The sequence below is a fragment of the Nomascus leucogenys genome, chromosome 2 (genome assembly GCF_006542625.1).
Source record: "Nomascus leucogenys isolate Asia chromosome 2, Asia_NLE_v1, whole genome shotgun sequence".
Lineage (NCBI taxonomy): Eukaryota > Metazoa > Chordata > Mammalia > Primates > Hylobatidae > Nomascus > Nomascus leucogenys.
Window position 1 is genome coordinate 139,520,651 of NC_044382.1, and position 18,816 is coordinate 139,539,466.

Here is an 18,816-nt window from a genome sequence, read left to right on the forward strand (position 1 = left end):
TTCCATGGTGTATATGTGCCACATTTTCTTAATCCAGTCTATCACTGTTGGACATTTGGGTTGGTTCCAAGTCTTTGCACCAAAAATATTTACTATCTGGATCTTTAAAGTAGAAGTTGCTGAACCTGATTTAGATTACAAACAAAGTTTCCCCTCATATTTTAGACCTAAAAATATTTTCTAATTATCTGTTAGGGAGAGGTGGAAGCTAGGAGGAAGAAGAGGAGAATAAATCATTAGGCAAATATATCCAAAAACTATCTTTAGTCTAATATATTACAAATAACCTATATCACTTCTTTTAGTGACTCAGGATAACAAAAATAAAAGTACTTTATGCTTTTAGTGCAAAATATCCTTTCTAGAGATTTTAGGAATTATCAGAACTTAGAAAAGGTGAAAAAACTCAGGTGATTGTGGCTAACATCAGTGATTCCAACATGGAATCTTTAATTTCTACTTTAGTAGATCTCTAATTTCTACTTTTAAAAATCAGTATTTTTGGCTTCAAGATTTTTTAAGGTATCCATAATATTTTAAAGGATACCTCCCACGGCCGGGCGTGGTGGCTCACGCCTGTAATCCCAGCACTTTGGGAGGCTGAGGCGGGCGAATCATTTGAGGTCAGGAGTTCGAAACCAGTCCGGCCAACATAGTGAAACCCCGTCTCTAGTAAAAATACAAAAAAAAAAATTAGCCGGGCGTGGTGGCCTGCACCTGTAGTCCCACCTACTCTGGAGCCTGAGTCAGGAGAATCGCTTGAACCCGGGAGGCAGAGGTTGCAGTTAGCTGAGATCGCGCCACTGCACTCCGGCCTGGTGACACAGTGAGGCTCCATCTCAAAAAAAAAAAAAAAGACTACCTCCCACTTTCCTTCCAAAGAGTTACAGGTATTAGAAACTTAGCTAATAAAACTCTTCCAAACAGGTCTTTTTAAGGCATTAACAGTTAATGGTGGCTCTACAGAATTTCTGTAGTCTGGAGTAGTTTCCTTGCTGCCTTTGACCTTGGGTTACCCCCAGGGGCTCTGACTAGCCAATGAGTCTTGCTCTGATATGGCACCTGCAAAATCTCTCTCTGGGGTCTTCTACTGCCTAACTTTAGCCCCAGTAATTTACTAGGTTCTGGCACATGGCCCATGATCCTGCCACCAGGCCTGCCTTTGTTTCAGCTTCACTATTCCAATCTTTGCATTAATAGCTTGTAATACCCTGGTGGTTATCATTATATAGTGTATATATTATGTGTAATATCAATATGGCTGACCTAGGTCATTCCTGTCTGTAGGGTTAATTTCGTAGCGGATTTGAAAATTGAAGAGCACTAACCCTACAGATTGTGGTAACTCAGGTAACTCCCCGTGGTACCGCAAAACTGAAAATCAGCATGTTGCCCTAAGACGGAAATCCATTCAACATTCTACCTCCAGATACTGCTTCTAGCAATTCACAGAAACAGAAACCACATCTTATGTTTCTCAACTAAACTCAATTGAGAGTGAAATCTGGCCTCCATGAACTTTTAAACTTAAGGAAAGATAGAAAATCTGAACTTGCGCTGCAGTCCTAAAAGCAGTTTGTTAGTTTTCATACTTCGCACATCTAAAGTAATACATTTCCCCCTGTATCCATAAGCACTTACGTATTGAGACTCCCGCAAATACTGCTGCCAGTCCGAGCAGTAAACACTTTGCTGAGCATGAGCTGTGGAGGGGAACTATGAAGAAAAAGAGAAAGAGAGAGACCAAAACTAAAATATAATGACCTTTTGGATTTATTATAAATAAAAATGTGTAAGTCACAGAGGTTTCACAGCATAGCTGCAAAAGCCATGAAGTAGCATTAAAACCATAGAACATTTTAAATGGAGTATGAGAAGCTCAATCTGAGTGAAGATCAATAAAATTCTCCGTAAAAAAACCCAAATATCTAAAAATGGGACTCGTTGAAAAAAATCAGAAAACTTCTCACCGAATCTGATGAATTTTTAAGGTGGATCCTTTGTAGCTCATTGCTACTGAGCCAAACATCATCTCTCCAAGCATATTGGCATCAGAAGAGCACCGAGAACCCTAAACAATAACCACACATTAACAAACTGTGTTAATTAAAAGCTTATGACTATTTCATATGTTGATTCTTATTAAAAATTCTTTTATATAGTTGGTCACTGCCAGATTTTTGCTATTACCAATAATGCACAAGTAGGCATTCTTAACCACATCTTATGCATATGCAGTGTTTCTCCAGGATAGATAATAAGTGAAATTCAAAGAATATGCAGAATAATTTTTACTACTCCTGTTGTATAAAAGAAGCATCCATAAATGGGGCAATTTATATCTATTTTGTATTTCTGTAAAGACATATCTGTGATCTAGTTTCAATACTATGCCTATGAAAATCCTAATGGCATTTTTTACAAAAACAGAAAAACATATTAAAATTCACATGAAACCACAGAAGACCACAATGAGCCAAATCAACCTTGAAAAAGAACAAAGCTGGTGGGCACTACACTTCCTGATTTCAAATTATACTACAAAGCTACAGTAGTGAAAACAGTAAGGTACTGACATTAAGACAGACATATAGACCAATGGAACAGAACAAAGAGCCCAGAAATAAACCTACATGTATACAGTCAACTGATCTTCAAGAAGGGTGCTAAGAATACACAGTGGGGACAGGATAGTCTCCTTAACAAATGCTTCTAGGAAAACTGGATATCCACATGAGAAAGAATAAAACTGGTGTCCTATATCACGCACAAAAATCAACTCAAAATGGATTAAAGGCTTGCATGTATGACCTGAAACTGTAAAACTCCCAGAAGAAAATAGGAGAAAAGCGTGATGACATTGGTCTTCACAAAAATTTCACAGATATGACACCCAAAGCACAGGTAGCAACAGCAAAAACAGACAAGTGGGACTACACCAAACTAAAATGTTTCTGCACAGCAAAGAAAATAATCAAGAGGGTGAAAAGATAAAATATGGAATGGGAAAAAATACTTCCAAACCATGTATGTGATAAGGGATTCAGCTTCAAAATGTACCAGAAACCCCTAAAACTCTATAGTAAAAACTAATAACGCAATTAAGGTCTTGAATAAACATTTCTCCAAACAATTCATACAAATGACCAACTGATACAGGAAAAATGCTCAACATTTCTAATCAGAGAAATGTAAATTAAAACCACAAAACCTGTCAGGTTGGCCATAATCAAAAAAGCAAAGACAACAAGTGGTGACGATGTGGGAAAACTGGAGCCCTCGCACATTGTTGTAGGAATGCAAAATGGTATTGTACTTATGGAAAACAACACGGCAAGTCCTCCAAAAATTAAAAATAGAACTACCATGTGATCTGGCAATTCCAATTCTGGGCATTTTTCCAAAATAATTAAAATCAGGATCTCAAACAGATGTTAGCACTCCTATATTCATTACAGCACAATTCACAATAGCCAAGATGTGAAAATAACCCTAAATGTCCATTGACAGATGAATGGATAAATGAAATATAATAAATACATAGAATGAAACGCTATTCAGTTTTTAAAAAGAAAAAAATTCTGCAACATGCAACAACACAGATGAATCCTAAGGACGCTAGGCTAAATGAAATAAGCCAGTCACAAAAAGATAAATACTGCATGATAAGATAAATACTCCACTCATATGAGGTATTTAAAATAGCCAAATTTACAGAATCAAAGTGTAGAATGGTAGTTACCAGGGGCTGGGGCAAGGGAGAAATGGGGAGTTACTAATCAATGGCATTAAATTTCAGTCAAGCAATGTGAATAAGTTCTAGAAATCTACAGTGTAACACTGTACATATAGACAACAATTCATTGTACAGTTAAAAATCTAAGAGGGTAGATCTCGTGTTCTTATCACAATTTTTTTTTTTAAAGACTTCCTTGAGGCTAGGCGCAGTGGATCACACTTGTAATCCCAGCATTTTGGGAGGCTGAGGCGAGAGGATCACAAGGTCAGGAGTTCGAGATCAGCCTGGCCAACATGGTGAAACCCCATCTCTGCTAAAAATACAAAAAATTAGTTGGGCGTGGTGGTGCACGCCTGTAATCCCAGCTACTCGGGAAGCTGAGGCAGGGGAATCGCTTGAGCCCAGAAGGCACAGGTTGTAGTGAGTGGAGATCGCGCCATTGCACTACAGCCTGGGCGACAGAGCAAGACTTCCTTGAAACATTAGAATGTCTTGTTTCCAAAGAACTTCCTGATTAAAAAGTTATTCTCTCTCATTATTCTTTGTCTTCACAGGAGTCAGACAACAGTTAAAGATTGAGCTTATCAATTTGGTTACTATTTAGATATCATGGCAAATATCACTATTTACCTACCAAGTATCTACTCTCTAATTCTTCCTCATTTTTTGAAGTCCAGTTTGTTTTAGGGCAGTAATGTGCACAACTGAAAAAAATTTCATTTCACAGCCTCACTTGAAGGTAGGAGATTTAGAATAATTTTTATACTTAAAAGATTAGTGTTATGGTTGAAGTAGCAATTTTCAGAACTATTCATTTATACACATTTGACACAGTCCTGGTCAGTAAGATGTAAATGGAAGTCACTACAGATGGAGATGTCATATTATAACAAGGCAACAAGTACACACTAACTCTAAGTAGAAAGATAAGGGAACCATGGTCTCTGAGGGTATCTTGAAGCCCAGTATCATACCTAGATAGTACCCTTTTAGGGTTATCATGTTAGGAACACAATCCCTAATTTGTTTAAGCCACTGTTTAGAGAGTGTCCCAACACCATTCTTAACTGATGCAATTATATAAAATCAAAAAATAAATGGTTTCTAAAACAGGAAAATTATAATAACCATAAAGTGAAGAGAATCCCCATTTTACAACTGGAGACCAGGATATACAGCTGCACACGGTTTTTTATTTTATCATGTGACTCTTTTACTCCTTTATCTGTTTACTACCTATCTTAATTGTCCTATTATTAGGGTTAAGATAATCCATATGTTTAAATATTTGTACCTTTCTTTAAAAAGACACCTTCAAGTAGCAACACTTTTTTTTTTTACACGTGGCTATTTTTATAATCAGTTTCATATTTTTTTGAGATGGAGTCTTGCTCTTGTCACCCAGGCTGGAGTGCAATGGCACGATCTTGGCTCACTGCAACCTCCACCTCCCAGGTTCAAGCAATTCTCCTGCCTCAGCCTCCCGAGTAGCTGGGACTACAGGTGCGTGCCACCACGCCCAATTAATTTTTGTATTTTTAGTAGAGAAAGGGTTTCACCATTTTGGCCAGGATGATAACGATCTCTTGACCTCATGATCCACCTACCTTGGCCTCCCAAAGTGCTGGGATTACAGGTGTGAGCCACCTCGCCCAGCCCACAAAGTTGATTTTTAAGAAAAAAGTCATTTCTGTCATACCTAGGTTACCAATATAGAAAGCAAGTAATTTATTCTTGAGATTTGGTTAAGATCAACTATTTTTATTTCAAGACATAGAGGCCTGCGTACTGAGAACAACATTTCAGAAAAGGAGTAGAATAATTTTTTTAATGATAAAATAGCTTTTTAAAAAATCAATGCCAGTATTACCTGGCAACCTAAATTACTTCTGGCTAATGACAGACATGGCAGCCTTCCCTTATAAGCTCATTTTTACCATAATGTGTCTAACTCCATTGTTATTTTGACTGAATTTATTATTTCTTGTATTAAGCAAGCTATACAAATTTAAATACCAAGGCATTTATAGATTTTACTATTATACAAATAAAATAATCCCCAGAAAGCAAAATACAGTAAAAATGTTAATAAATTGCTATGTAAATTTTATGACACCATATAGTTTACTACTAAGGTTCTCTTTGTCTGTTCTAACATATACTAAATAGTTACCATGAATGTGACTGGCAAGCTATGTATTTTAATGTGACATAATCTACAATGAAGCTTGTAATTAAAAGGATGCTATTATCATTATTGTCTTTTTAAAAATGCCTTATAAAGGCATTTTTAGACCTTGAAAGGTCTATTCTAAGTACTCATTCCTGGAAGCTAATAATCTGTTAAACTCTGTGTAACTCAAAGACAATGTTCCACTTACCTGAAATTATATACATTTTTAAAAAATTATTACTATGCTTCTTAGTTCTGGGATACATGTGCAGAATGTGCAGGTTTGTTACACAGGTATAAATGTGCCATGGTGGTTTGCTGCATCCATCAACCTGTCATCTACATTAGGTATTTTTCCTAATGCTATCCCTCCCCTAGCCCCCCATACCCCAACAGGCCCCGGTGTGTGATGTTTCCCTCCCTGTGTCCATGTGTTTTCACTGTTCAACTCCCACTTATGAGTGAGAACACGCAGTGTTGGTTTTCTGTTCTTGTGTTATTTTAATGAGAATGATGGTTTCCAGCTTCATCCATGTCCCTGCAAAGTACATGAACTCATCCTTTTTTATGGCTGCACAGTATTCCATAGTGTATATGTGCCACATTTTCTTTATCCAGTCTATCACTGATGGACATTTGGGTTAGTTCCAAGTCTTTGCTATTGTGAATAGTGCTGCAATAAAGATACGTATCCATGTCTCTTTATACTAGAATGATTTATAATCCTTTGGGTACATACCCAGTAATGGGATTGCTGGGTCAAATGGTATTTCTGGATCTAGCGCCTTGAGGAATTGCCACAATGTCTTCCATAATGGATGAACTAATTTACACTCTCACCAACAATGTAAAAGCATTCCTATTTCTCCACATCCTCTCCAGCATCTGTTGTTTCCTGACTTTTTAATGATCACCATTCTAACTGGTGTGAGATGCTTATCTCACTATGGTTTTGATTTGCATTTCTCTGATTACCAGTGATAATGAGCTTTTTTTTTCATGTTTGTTAGCCACATAAATGTCTTCTTTTGATAAGTGTCTGTCTGTATCCTTCACCTACTTTTTGACGGGGTTGTTTGTTTCTTGCAAATTTGTTTAAGTTCCTTGTAGATTATGGATATTAGCCCCTTGTCAGATAGATAGATTTTAAAAGTTTTCTCCCATTCTGCAGGTTGCCTGTTGACTCTGATGATAGTTCCTTTTGCTGTGAAGAAGCTCTTTCATTAGATCCCATTTGTCAATTTTGGCTTTTGTTGCCATTGCTTTTGCTGTTTTAGTCATAAAGTCTTTGCCCATGCCTATGTCCTGAATGGTATTGCCTAGGTTTTCTTCTAGGTTTTTATGGTTTTAGGTCTTACGTTTAAGTCTTTAATCCATCTTGAGTTAATTTTTGTATAAGGTGTAAGGAAGGGATCCAGTTTCAGTTTTCTGCATATGGCTAGCCAGTTTTCCCAACACCATTTATTAAATAGGGAATCCTTTCCCCATTGCTTGTTTTTGTCAGGTTTGTTCAAGATCAGATGGTTGTTGATGTGTGGCGTTATTTCTGAGGCCTCTGTTGTGTTCCATTGGTCTATGTATCTGTTTTGGTACCAGTACCATGCTGTTTTGCTTACTGTAGCCTTGTGGTATAGTTTGAAGTCAGGTAGTGTGATGCCTCCAGCTTTGTTCTTTTTGCTTAGGATTTTCTTGGCTATATGGGCTTTTTTGGTACCATATGAAATTTAAACTAGTTTTTTCTAACTCTGTGAAGAAAGTCAATGGTAGACTGATGGGGATAGCATTGAATCTATAAATTACTATAGGCATGATAGCCACTTTCACGATACTGATTCTTCCTATCCATAAGCATGAAATGTTTTTCCATTTGTTTGTATCCTCTCTTTTTCCTTGAGCAGTGGTTTGTAGTTCTCCTTGAAGAGGTCCTTCACATCCCTTGTAAGTTGGATTCCTAGGTATTTTAATCTCTTTGAAGCAATTGTGAATGGGAGTTCACTCATGATTTGGCTGTTTGTCTATTATTGGTGTATAGGAATGCTTGTGATTTCTGCACATTGATTTTGTATCCTGAGACTTTGCTGAAGTTGCTTAACAGCTTAAGGAGATTTTGGCCTGAGACAATGGGGTTTTCTAAATATACAATCATGTCATCTGCAAACAGGGACAATTGACTTCCTCTCTTCCTATTTGAATACCCTTTATTTCCTTCTCTTGCCTGATTGCCCTGGCCAGAACTTCCAATACTATGTTGAATAGGAGTGGTGAGAGAGGATATACTTATGTTGGGCTGGTTTTCAAAGGGAATGCTTCCAGTGTTTGCCCATTCGGGATGATACTGGGTATGGGTTTGTCATAAATAGCTCTTATTATTTTGAGATATGTTCCATCAATACCTAGTTTCTTGAGAGTTTTTAGCATGATAGAGTGTTGAATTTTATCGAAGGCCTTTTCTGCATCTGAGATAATCATGTGATTTTTGTCACTGGTTCTGTTCATGTGATGGATTACATTTATTGATTTGCCTATGTTGAACCAGTCTTGCATCCCAGGCATGAAGGCGAATTGATCGTGGTGGACAGGCTTTTTGGTGTGCTGCTGGATTCGGTTTGCCAGTATTTCATTGAGGATTTTCCCATTGATGTTCATCAGGGATACTGGCCTGAAATTTTCTTTTTTTGTTGTGTCTCTGCCAGGTTTTGGTATCAGGATGATGTTGGCCTCATAAAATGAGTTAGGGAGGATTTCCTCTTTTTCTATTGATTGGAATAGTTTCAGAAGGAATGGCACCAACTCCTCTTTGTACCTCTGGTAGAATTCGGCTGTGAATCAGTCTGGTCCTAGACTTTTTTTGGTTGGTAGGCCATTAATTACTGCCTTGATTTCAGAACTTGCTATTGGTCTATTTGGGGATTTGACTTCTTCCTGGTTTAGTCTTGGGAGGATGTATGTGTCGAGGAATTTATTCATTTCTTCTAGATTTTCTAGTTTATTTGTGTAGAGGTGCTTATTGTATTCTATGATGGTAGTTTGTATTTCTGTGGGATCAGTGGTGATATACCCTTTATCATTTCTTAGTGTGTTTATTTGATTCTTCTCTCTTTTCTTCTTTATTAGACTGGCTAGTGGTCTATCTATTTTGTTAATCTTTTCAAAAAACCAGCTCCTGGATTCATTGATTTTTTGAAGGGTTTCCTGTGTCTCTATCTCCTTCAGTTCTGCTCTGATCTTAGTTATTTCTTGTCTTCTGCTAGCTTTTGAATTTGTTTCCTTTTGCTTCTCTAGTTCTTTTAATTATGACGTTAGTAGGGTGTCAATTTTAGATCTTTCCCGCTTTCTCCTGTGGGCATTTAGTGCTATAAATTTCCCTCTAAACACTGCTTTAGCTGTGTCCCAGAGATTCTGGTATGGTGTGTCTTTGTTCAAACTTATTTATTTCTGCCTTCGGTTTGTTATTTACCCAGTAGTCATTCAGGAGCAGGTTGTTCAGTTTCTAAGTAATTGTGCAGTTTGAGTGAGTTTCTTAATCCTGAGTTCTAATTTGATTGCACTTTGGTCTGACAGACTGTTTGTTATGATTTCCATTTTTTGCATTTGCTGAGGACTGTTTTACTTCCAATTAGGTGGTCAATTTTAGAATAAGTGTGATGTGTTGCTGAGAAGAATGTATATTATTTATTTGGGGTGGAGAGTTCTGTAGATGTCTATTAGGTCTGCTTGGTCCAGAGCTGAGTTCAAGTCCTGAACATCCTTGTTAATTTTCTGCCTTGTTGATCAGTCTAATATTGACAGTGGGGTGTTAAAGTCTCCCACTATTATTGTGTGGGAGTCTCAGTTTCTTTGTAGGTCCCTAAGAACTTGCTTTATGAATCTGAGTGCTCTTGTATTGGGTGCATATATATTTACAGTAGTTAGCTCTTGTTGCATTGATCCCTATTGTTGCACTGATCCCTTTACCATTATGTAATGCCCTTCTTTGTCTTTTTGTTTTTTTTTATATCTTTGCTGGTTTAAAGTCAGTTTTATCAGAGACTAGGATTGCAATCCCTGCTTTTTTTTGCTTTCCATTTGCTTGGTAAATATTCCTTTATCCTTGTATTTTGAGCCTATGTGTGTCTTTGCACATGAGATGGGTCTCCTGAATACAGCACACTGATGGGTCTTGACTTGTTATCCAATTTGCCAGTCTGTGTCTTTTAATGGGGCCATTTAGCCCATTTATATTTAAGGGTAATATTGTTATGTGTGAATTTGATCCTGTCATTATGATGCTAGCTGGTTATTTTGCCCATTTGTTGATGCTGTTTCTTCTTAGTGTCAACAGTGTTTACAATTTCGTATGTTTTTGCAGTGGCTGGTACCATTTTTTCCTTTCCATATTTAGTGCTTCCTTCAGGAGCTCTTGTAAGGCAGGCCTGGTAGTGACCAAGTCTCTCAGCATTTGCTTCTCTGGGAAGGATTTTATTTCTCCTTCGCTTATGAAGCTTAATTTGGCTGGGTATGAAATTCCGGGTTGAAAATTCTTTTCTTTAAGAATGTTGAATATTGGCCCCCCACTCTCTTCTGGCTTTAGAGTTTCTGCAGAGAGATCCACTGTTAGTCTGATGGGCTTCCCTTTGTGTATAACCCAGTGTTTCTCTCCAGCTGCCCTTAACATGTTTTCCTTCATTTCAACCTTGGTGCATCTGACAATTACGTGTCTTGGGGTTGCTCTTCTCGAGCAGTATCTTTGTTGTGTTCTCTGTATTTCCTGAATTTTAATGTTAGTCTGTCTTGCTAGGTTGGGAAAGTTCTCCTGGATAATATCCTTAAGAGTGTTTTCCAACTTGTTTCCATTCTCCCTGTCACTTTTAGGTACACCAATCAAACGTAGGTTTGGTCTTTTCACATAGTCCCATATTTCTTGGAGGCTTTGTTCCTTTTCATTCTTTATTCTCTAATTTTGTCTTCACGCTTTATTTCATTAAGTTGATCTTCAATCTCTGATATCCTTTCTTCTGCTTGATTGATTCAGCTACTGATGCTTGTGTATGCTTCATGAAGTTCTCGTGCTGTGTTTTTCAGCTCCATCAGGTCATTCATGTTCTTCTTTAAACTGGTTATTCCAGTTAGCAATTCATCTAACCTTTTTTCCAGGTTCTTAGCTTCCATGCATTGGGTTAGCACATGCTCCTTTAGCTCACGGGAGTTTGTTATTACCTATCTTCTGAAGCCTACTTCTGTCAACTTGTCAAACTCATCCTCCATCCAGTTCTGTTCCCTTGCTGGCAAGGTGTTGTGATCCTTTGGAGGAGGAGAGGCATTCCGGTGTTTGGAATTTTCAGCCTTTTATGCTCGTTTTTCCTCATCTTCGTGGATTTATCTATCTTTGGTCTTTGATGCTGGTGACCTTTGGATGGGGTTTTCATGTGAATGTCTTTTTTGTTGATGTTGATGCTATTCCTTTCTGTTTGTTAGTTTTCCTTCTACCAGTCAGGCCCCTCTGCTGCAGGGCTGCTGGTGTTGCTGGTGTTCCACTCCAGACCCTGTTTGCCTGAGTATCACCAGTGGAGTCTGCAGAACAGCAAAGATTCCTGCCTGTCCCTTCCTCTGGAAGCTTCATTCCAGAGGAGCACCTGCCGGATGCCAGCTGGAGCTCTCCTGTATGTGATATCTGTTGACCCCTGCTGGGAAGTATCTCCCAGTGAGGAGTCATAGGGGTCAGGGACCCACTTAAGGAGGTAGTCTGTCCCTTACCAGAGCTTGAATGCTGTGCTGGGAGATCCACTGTTCTCTTCAGAGCCAACAGGCAGGAACATTTAAGTCTGCTGAGGCTGTGACTATAGCCACCCCCTCCTCCAGGTGCTCTGTCCCAGGGAGATGGGAGTTTTATCTATAAGCCCCTGACTGGGGATGCAGCCTTTCTTGCAGAGCTGCCCTGCCCAGAGAGGAGGAACCTAGAGAGGCAGTCTGGCTACAGCAGCTTTGCTGAGCTGCAGTGAGCTCTGCCCAGTTCTAACTTCCCAGCAGCTTTGTTTACACTCAGTTGGAAATGGAGAAATCACCTGCCTTCTGTGCTGATCTCCTTGGGAGCTACAGACCGGAGCTGTTCCTATTTGGCCATCTTGTCAGCCACCCTATATACATATTTTTTTTTTTGAGACAAGGTCTCACTCTGTCACCCAGGCTGGGTTGCTATGGCATGATCATAACTCACCACATCCTAGAACTTCTGGTCTAAAGCAATCCTCCCACCTCAGCCTCCTGAGTAGCTGGGAATACAGGCTCACACCACCACACACAGCTAATTTTTATTTTTTGTTTTTTTGTTGTTGTTGTTATTGGGGTTTTTTTTGTTGTTTTTTTTTTGAGACAGAGTTTTGCTCTTGTTGCCCAGGCTGTAGTGCAATGGCGCAATCTTGGCTCACCGCAACATCCACCTGTCGGGTTCAAGCGATTCTCCTGCCCCAGCCTCCTGAGTAGCTGGGATTACAGGCATGTGCCACCATGCCTAATTTTACATTTTTAGTAGAGATGGGGTTTCTCCATGTTGGTCAGGCTGGTCTCGAACTCCCGACCTCAGGTGATCCGCCCACCTCGGCCTCCCAAAATGCTGGGATTACAGGCATCAGCCACCATGCCCAGCCCACGTGGCTAATTTTTTAAAAATCACAAAACTTTCAAAGTTGTGCAAAATGATGTAAGTCATGATGGTGTTGTATGGCACAGGACTATTATGGATTTGCTAAGGTGTCATGCTTAAAGGGGAGGTGGAATAGAAGAAGGCAGGGGGAACTGTGTAGTAAATCCAACTGGAGTTTAGTAATTTCAGACTCTTTTCACATAGCTTGTCCCATTTATTAGGTATAAAGATCAATTTCCATCAAAACACAACAAACTCATTACGAGTAATTAAAAAGCCAAGATTCTATTTTGATACTGCGTAAATATAAAATACTTGTGATTAATGCAAACTTGGATGACACAAATAAATTTACATCAGATGACACTTGCTGATCATGAGACCAAATACTGATCTTATATAAAATGTAATACATTTAGAGAGAAGTTCCTATGTATTATACTTACTAATATGTTTAATTCCATATTTTACAAGAAGTCACATTACTTTTGAAAAATAAAACTATGTATTATGTATACTTCCAATCATACTTTAATTTCATACAACTGAAAACGTATTAGTATGTTTATCTTCATATTTTAATAATAAAAAAGTATGTAAAATAAGAAATTATTCTGATAACCCAATAAATCTGAATTGAGAAATATAAGGAGAAAATACTCGTGCAACCTATGCCTATATCTCTCTACTTCTCCTATTCTAAGATTTATCAAAGTTCATAAACATACTTATTTATCTGTCTCTCCAGCTTCAATGCAAGCTCTAGGAAGATAAGGACTAATTGCTATTATATTTCCACAGTCCGCTGGATGATGTTCAAAAATATTTACAAATGAATGAATAAATAAATGACATCAATGATCTTACCTGGTACTTAAGACACTGGTCTTTTATATCAGAAGATGAAGTCACAGAACTATCTAAAGAGGAAGAACTGTCTCCTCCAGGTTTCAGTTGGCAGCATTTCCCAAATACTTTAACTTGAGCATCACTGCAGAGTTTCTGAAATACAGATAATATTTCCACTCAGATTTTAACAGATTTTTTACCATATACAAATTTCATCAAAGTATAAAAACCTTTGGAAAATTCAAGAATGAAATAACTCAAAATAATAAAACATTAATATGGCTATTTGAATTTTGCTATATTTTCTCCACTACTATTTTCTATTCTTTGTCTCATAACTATATTAAAATTTGTGGGGTTTGTATTTCTGGCCAACATTATTATATCCTGAGAATTTTCTAGATTACCATGGCCTATATGATGTTCATTGATACCGATGTAATAATATATTGCATTAGTTTTCAAATTATTTGATCTCAAAACCCCTTTATGGGCTGGGCTTGGTGGCTCACACCTGTAATTCCAGCACTTTGGGAGGCTGAGGCAGGCGGATCACTTGAGACCAGGAGTTCAAGACCAGCCCAACAGGGAGAAACCATGTCTCTACTAAAAAGACAAAAATAAGCTCGGCATGGTGGCACATGCCTGTAATCCCAGCTACTTGGGAGGCTGAGGCACAAGAGTCTTTTGAACCTGGGAAGCGAAGGTTGCAGTGAGCTGAGATCGCACCACTGCAGTCCAGCATGGGTGACAGAGACTCTGTCTCAAAAAAAAAAAAAAAAACAAAAGAAAACAAAAAGCAAATGAACAAAAGAACCCTTAATGTTCTTATAAGTTATTGAGGATCCCAAGAGTCTTTTGTGTACATGGGTTATATTAATATTTTCCCATATTAGAAATTAAAACTGAGACCATGTAAAAAAACACTTATTCATTCATTTAAATATAATAATAAACCCAAGTTAATGTAAGTAACATTGTTATAAAAAATAACCTATTTTTCTGAGGAGAAATTCAGGGATGAAAGGAGAAATGCAAATGAGACTTTTAGATTTAACTATACATAAATACATATGTTTATTCTTTCAAAATGAGAATACAGTCATGTAATAAATAAAATTTTAATGAGAGAATGAACTTAGGACCAGATGATTGTGCAGTCTGGTGTGGAAGAAAAATGTATTTCTTTGTTTTTATTCCTCTTTCTCTTTTTCCTCCCCAACAGCTTCTCTACATCTTTCACTGCTCACAACTACCAAAGTTACAATCCACCAACATCTGTGATATTCCTAAAAGTATTCCAGTGCTTTAGCACAGTTACCAATATATTCATTCTTCCATTTAACAAACCTCAGGTAGGTTTTTAGAACAAATAATCTGACTAAAGTCACATTTACTGAAGACAGATTGTTTTCTAGTTACGAACATCACCAAAGGCGTTGTTAAACATTACATGGACTAGTCTCCAGTTATCTCTAACCAAAAATTTAAAGTAAAAAGAATAGAAGCTTTAGAACTGGATATGAGTTCAACATGAGGTCCTTGCCCATGCCTATGTCCTGAATGGTGCTGCATAAGTTTTCTTCTAGGGTTTTTATGGTTTTAGGTCTAACATTTAAGTCTTTAATCCATCTTGAATTAATTTTTGTATAAGGTGTAAGGAAGGGATCCAGTTTCAGCTTTCTACATATGGCTAGCCAGTTTTCCCAGCACCACTTGTTATATAGGGAATCTTTTCCCCATTGCTTGTTTTTGTCAGATTTGTCAAAGATCAGATAGTTGTAGATGTGTGGTATTATTTCTGATGGCTCTGTTCTGTTCCATTGGTCTATATCTCTGTTTTGGTACCAGTACCATGCTGTTTTGGTTACTGTAGCCTTGTAGTATAGATTGAAATCAGGTAGCATGATGCCTCCAGCTTTGTTCTTTTGGCTTAGGATGGACTTGGCAATGTGGGCTCTTTTTTGGTTCCATATGAACTTTAAAGTACTTTTTTCCAATTCTGTGAAGAAAGTCATTGGTAGCTTAATGGGGATGGCACTGAATCTATAAATTACCTCGGGCAGTATGGCCATTTTCACGATATTGATTCCTCCTATCCATCAGCATGGAAGGTTCTTCCATTTGTTTGTGTCCTCTTTTATTTCGTTGAGCAGTGGTTTGTAGTTCTCCTTGAAGAGGTCCTTCACGTCCCTTGTAAGCTGGATTCCTGGGTATTTTATTCTCTTTGAAGCAACTGTGAATGGGAGTTCACTCATGATTTGGCTCTCTGTTTGTCTGTTATTGGTGTATAAGAATTCTTGTGATTTTTGCACATTGATTTTGTATCCTGAGACTTTGCTGAAGTTGCCTATCAGCTGAAGGAGGTTTTGGGCTGAGACAATGGAGTTTTCTAGATATACAATCATGTCATCTGCAAACAGGAACAATTTAACTTCCTCTTTTCCTAACTGAATACCCTTTATTTCTTTCTCCTGCCTGATTGCCCTGGCCAGGACTTCCAACACTATGTTGAATAGGAGTGGTGAGAGAGGGCATCCCTGTCTTGTGCAAGTTTTCAAAGGGAATGCTTCCAGTTTTTGCCCATTCACTATGATATTGGCTGTGGGTCTGTCATAGATAGCTCTTATTATTTTGAGATACATCCCATCAATACCTAATTTATTGAGAGTTTTTAGCATGAAGGGCTGTTGAAGTTTGTCGAAGGCCTTTTCTGCATCTATTGAGATAATCATGTGGTTTTTGTCTTTGGTTCTGTTTATATGCTGGATTACATTTATTGATTTGCATATGTCGAACCAGCCTTGCATCCCAGGGATGAAGCCCACTTGATCATGGTGGATAAGCTTTTTGATGTGCTGCTGGATTCGGTTTGCCAGTATTTTATTGAGGATTTTTGCATCGATGTTCATCAAGGATATTGGTCTAAAATTCTCTTTTTTTGTTGTGTCTCTGCCAGGCTTTGGTATCAGGATGATGCTGGCCTCATAAAATGAGTTAGGGAGGATTCCCTCTTTTTCTATTGATTGGAATAGTTTCAGAAGGAATGGTACCAGCTCCTCCTTGTACCTCTGGTAGAATTCGGCTGTGAATCAGTCTGGTCCTGGACTTTTTTTGGTTGGTAAGCTATTAATTATTGCCTCAATTTCAGAGCCTGTTACTGGTCTATTCAGAGATTCAACTTCTTCCTGGTTTAGTCTTGGGAGGGTGTATGTGTCGAGGAATTTATCCATTTCCTCTAGATTTTCTAGTTTATTTGCATAGAGATGTTTATAGTATTCTCTGATGGTAGTCTGTATCACTGTGGGATCGGTGGTGATATCCCCTTTATCATTTTTTATTACGTCTATTTGATTCTTCTCTCTTTTCTTCTTTATTAGTCTTGCTAGCAGTCCATCAATTTTGTTGATCTTTTCCAAAAACCAGCTCCTGGATTCATTGATTTTTTTGAAGGGTTTTTTGTGTCTCTATCTCCTTCAGTTCTGCTCTGATCTTAGTTATTTCTTGCCTTCTGCTGGCTTTTGAATGTGTTTGCTCTTGCTTCTCTAGTTCTTTTAATCATGTCTAAATCACCAAAAGCAATGGCAACAAAAGCCAAAATTGACAAATGGAATCTAATTAAACTAAGGAGCTTTTGCATAGCAAAAGAAACTACCATCAGAGTGAACAGACAACCTACAGAATGGGAGAACATTTTTGCAATCTACTCATCTGACAAAGGGCTAATATCCAGAATCTACAATGAACTCAAACAAATTTACAAGAAAAAAACAAACAACCCCATCAACAAGTGGGCAAAGGACATGAACAGACACTTCTCAAAAGAAGACATTTATGCAGCCAAAAGACACAAGAAAAAATGCTCATCATCACTGGTCATCAGAGAAATGCAAATCAAAACCACAAGGAGATACCATCTCACACCAGTTAGAATGGCCATCATTAAAAAGTCAGGAAACAACAGGGCTGGAGAGGATGTGGAGAAATAGGAATGCTTTTACACTGTTGGTGGGACTGTAAACTAGTTCAACCATTGTGGAAATCAGTGTGGTGACTCCTCAGGGATCTAGAACTAGAGGTACCATTTGACCCAGCTATCCCATTACTGGATATATGCCCAAAGAAATATAAATCATGCTGCTATAAAGACACATGCACAGGTATGTTTATTGCAGCACTACTCACAATAGCAAAGACTTGGAACCAACCCAAATGTCCATCAATGATAGAGTGGATTAAGAAAATGTGGCACATATACACCATGGAATACTATGCAGCCATAAAAAAGGATGAGTTCATGTCCTTTGTAGGGACATGGATGAAGCTGGAAACCATCATTCTCAGCAAACTATCGCAAGGACAAAAAACCAAACACCACATGTAGGAATTGAACAATGAGAATCACTTGGACACAGGAAGGGGAACATCACACACCAGGGCCTGTTGTGGGGTGGCGGGAGGGGGGAGGGATAGCATTAGGAGATATACCTAATGTAAATGACAAGTTAATGGGTGTAGCACACCAGCATGGCACATGTATACATATGTAACAAACCTGCACATTGTGCACATGTACCCTAGAACTTAAAGTATAATAATATATATATGTAAATAAAAGAACTAGATATGAGTTCAAAACGTGGATTCTTGAGCAAGTTAATTGACCTCTTTAAATCTTAATTTGTTATTTGTTTAATGGGAAGAAAAACCCTACCTAACAACACTTAAGGGAATGTGTGTGTGTGTGTGTGTATGTGTATTTTATATACACACATATATAATACATATTATATATAATGGTTATAATATCCTAGCTATCTCCACAGAGCTGGGACTACAGGCGTATGCCACCACATCCAGCTAATTTTACTTTTTGTAGAGATGAGGTCTCATTATGTTGCCCAGGCTGGTGTCAAACTCCTGGGCTAAAGTGTCCTCCCACCTTGGCCTCCCAAAGTAATCCTTGGCTGGGATTACAGGTGTGAGCCACCGCATTCAACCTAGTTATAACTGTTCTTAGAAAACAGTTAAAATGAGGGGCTAACATAACTGAAGTCAGGGACTTCACTAGATATTTCCATGTATGTTTCAACACTTGATAAAAATATGGGTATTTTTACTATTGGCATCCTTCGCCACATCTTAATAACCTTATTACTTATTGATCACCAACAAAATGCCAGGCCTTAATATACATTTTCTCTAATACTAAGCATGGTAGATATTATTAATGCTATTTTACAGATGAGAAACGTGAAGCTCAAACAGGTTAAATAACTTCACCAAGGTTACAAGAGCTAGTAAATCTGTTATCTACTTATAGACAAAATCCAGTTGGCTTGACTTATCCACTGTCACAATCCACCATTTCATCAGTCAACAGAAGTATTTAAGTAGTACGTGTTCTAAGCCAGACGGTGGCTACAGACCAGTACC

General features: G+C 38.0%; 1 protein-coding gene across 2 annotated transcripts in view; it reads right to left on the minus strand.

Moving 5' to 3' along the window:
• The window catches only part of FNIP1 (folliculin interacting protein 1), a 159,969-nt gene that overhangs the window by 80,895 nt on the left and 60,258 nt on the right, over window positions 1-18,816 (minus strand). For both annotated transcript variants that reach the window (XM_003259927.2, XM_003259926.2), the window contains exons 3-5: window positions 13,399-13,533; window positions 1,971-2,071; window positions 1,642-1,716 (exon numbers count right to left, since the gene is read on the minus strand). In XM_003259927.2, coding sequence (XP_003259975.2) covers window positions 1,642-1,716; window positions 1,971-2,071; window positions 13,399-13,533 — 311 coding nt within the window. The remainder of the gene's footprint in view (window positions 1-1,641; window positions 1,717-1,970; window positions 2,072-13,398; window positions 13,534-18,816) is intronic.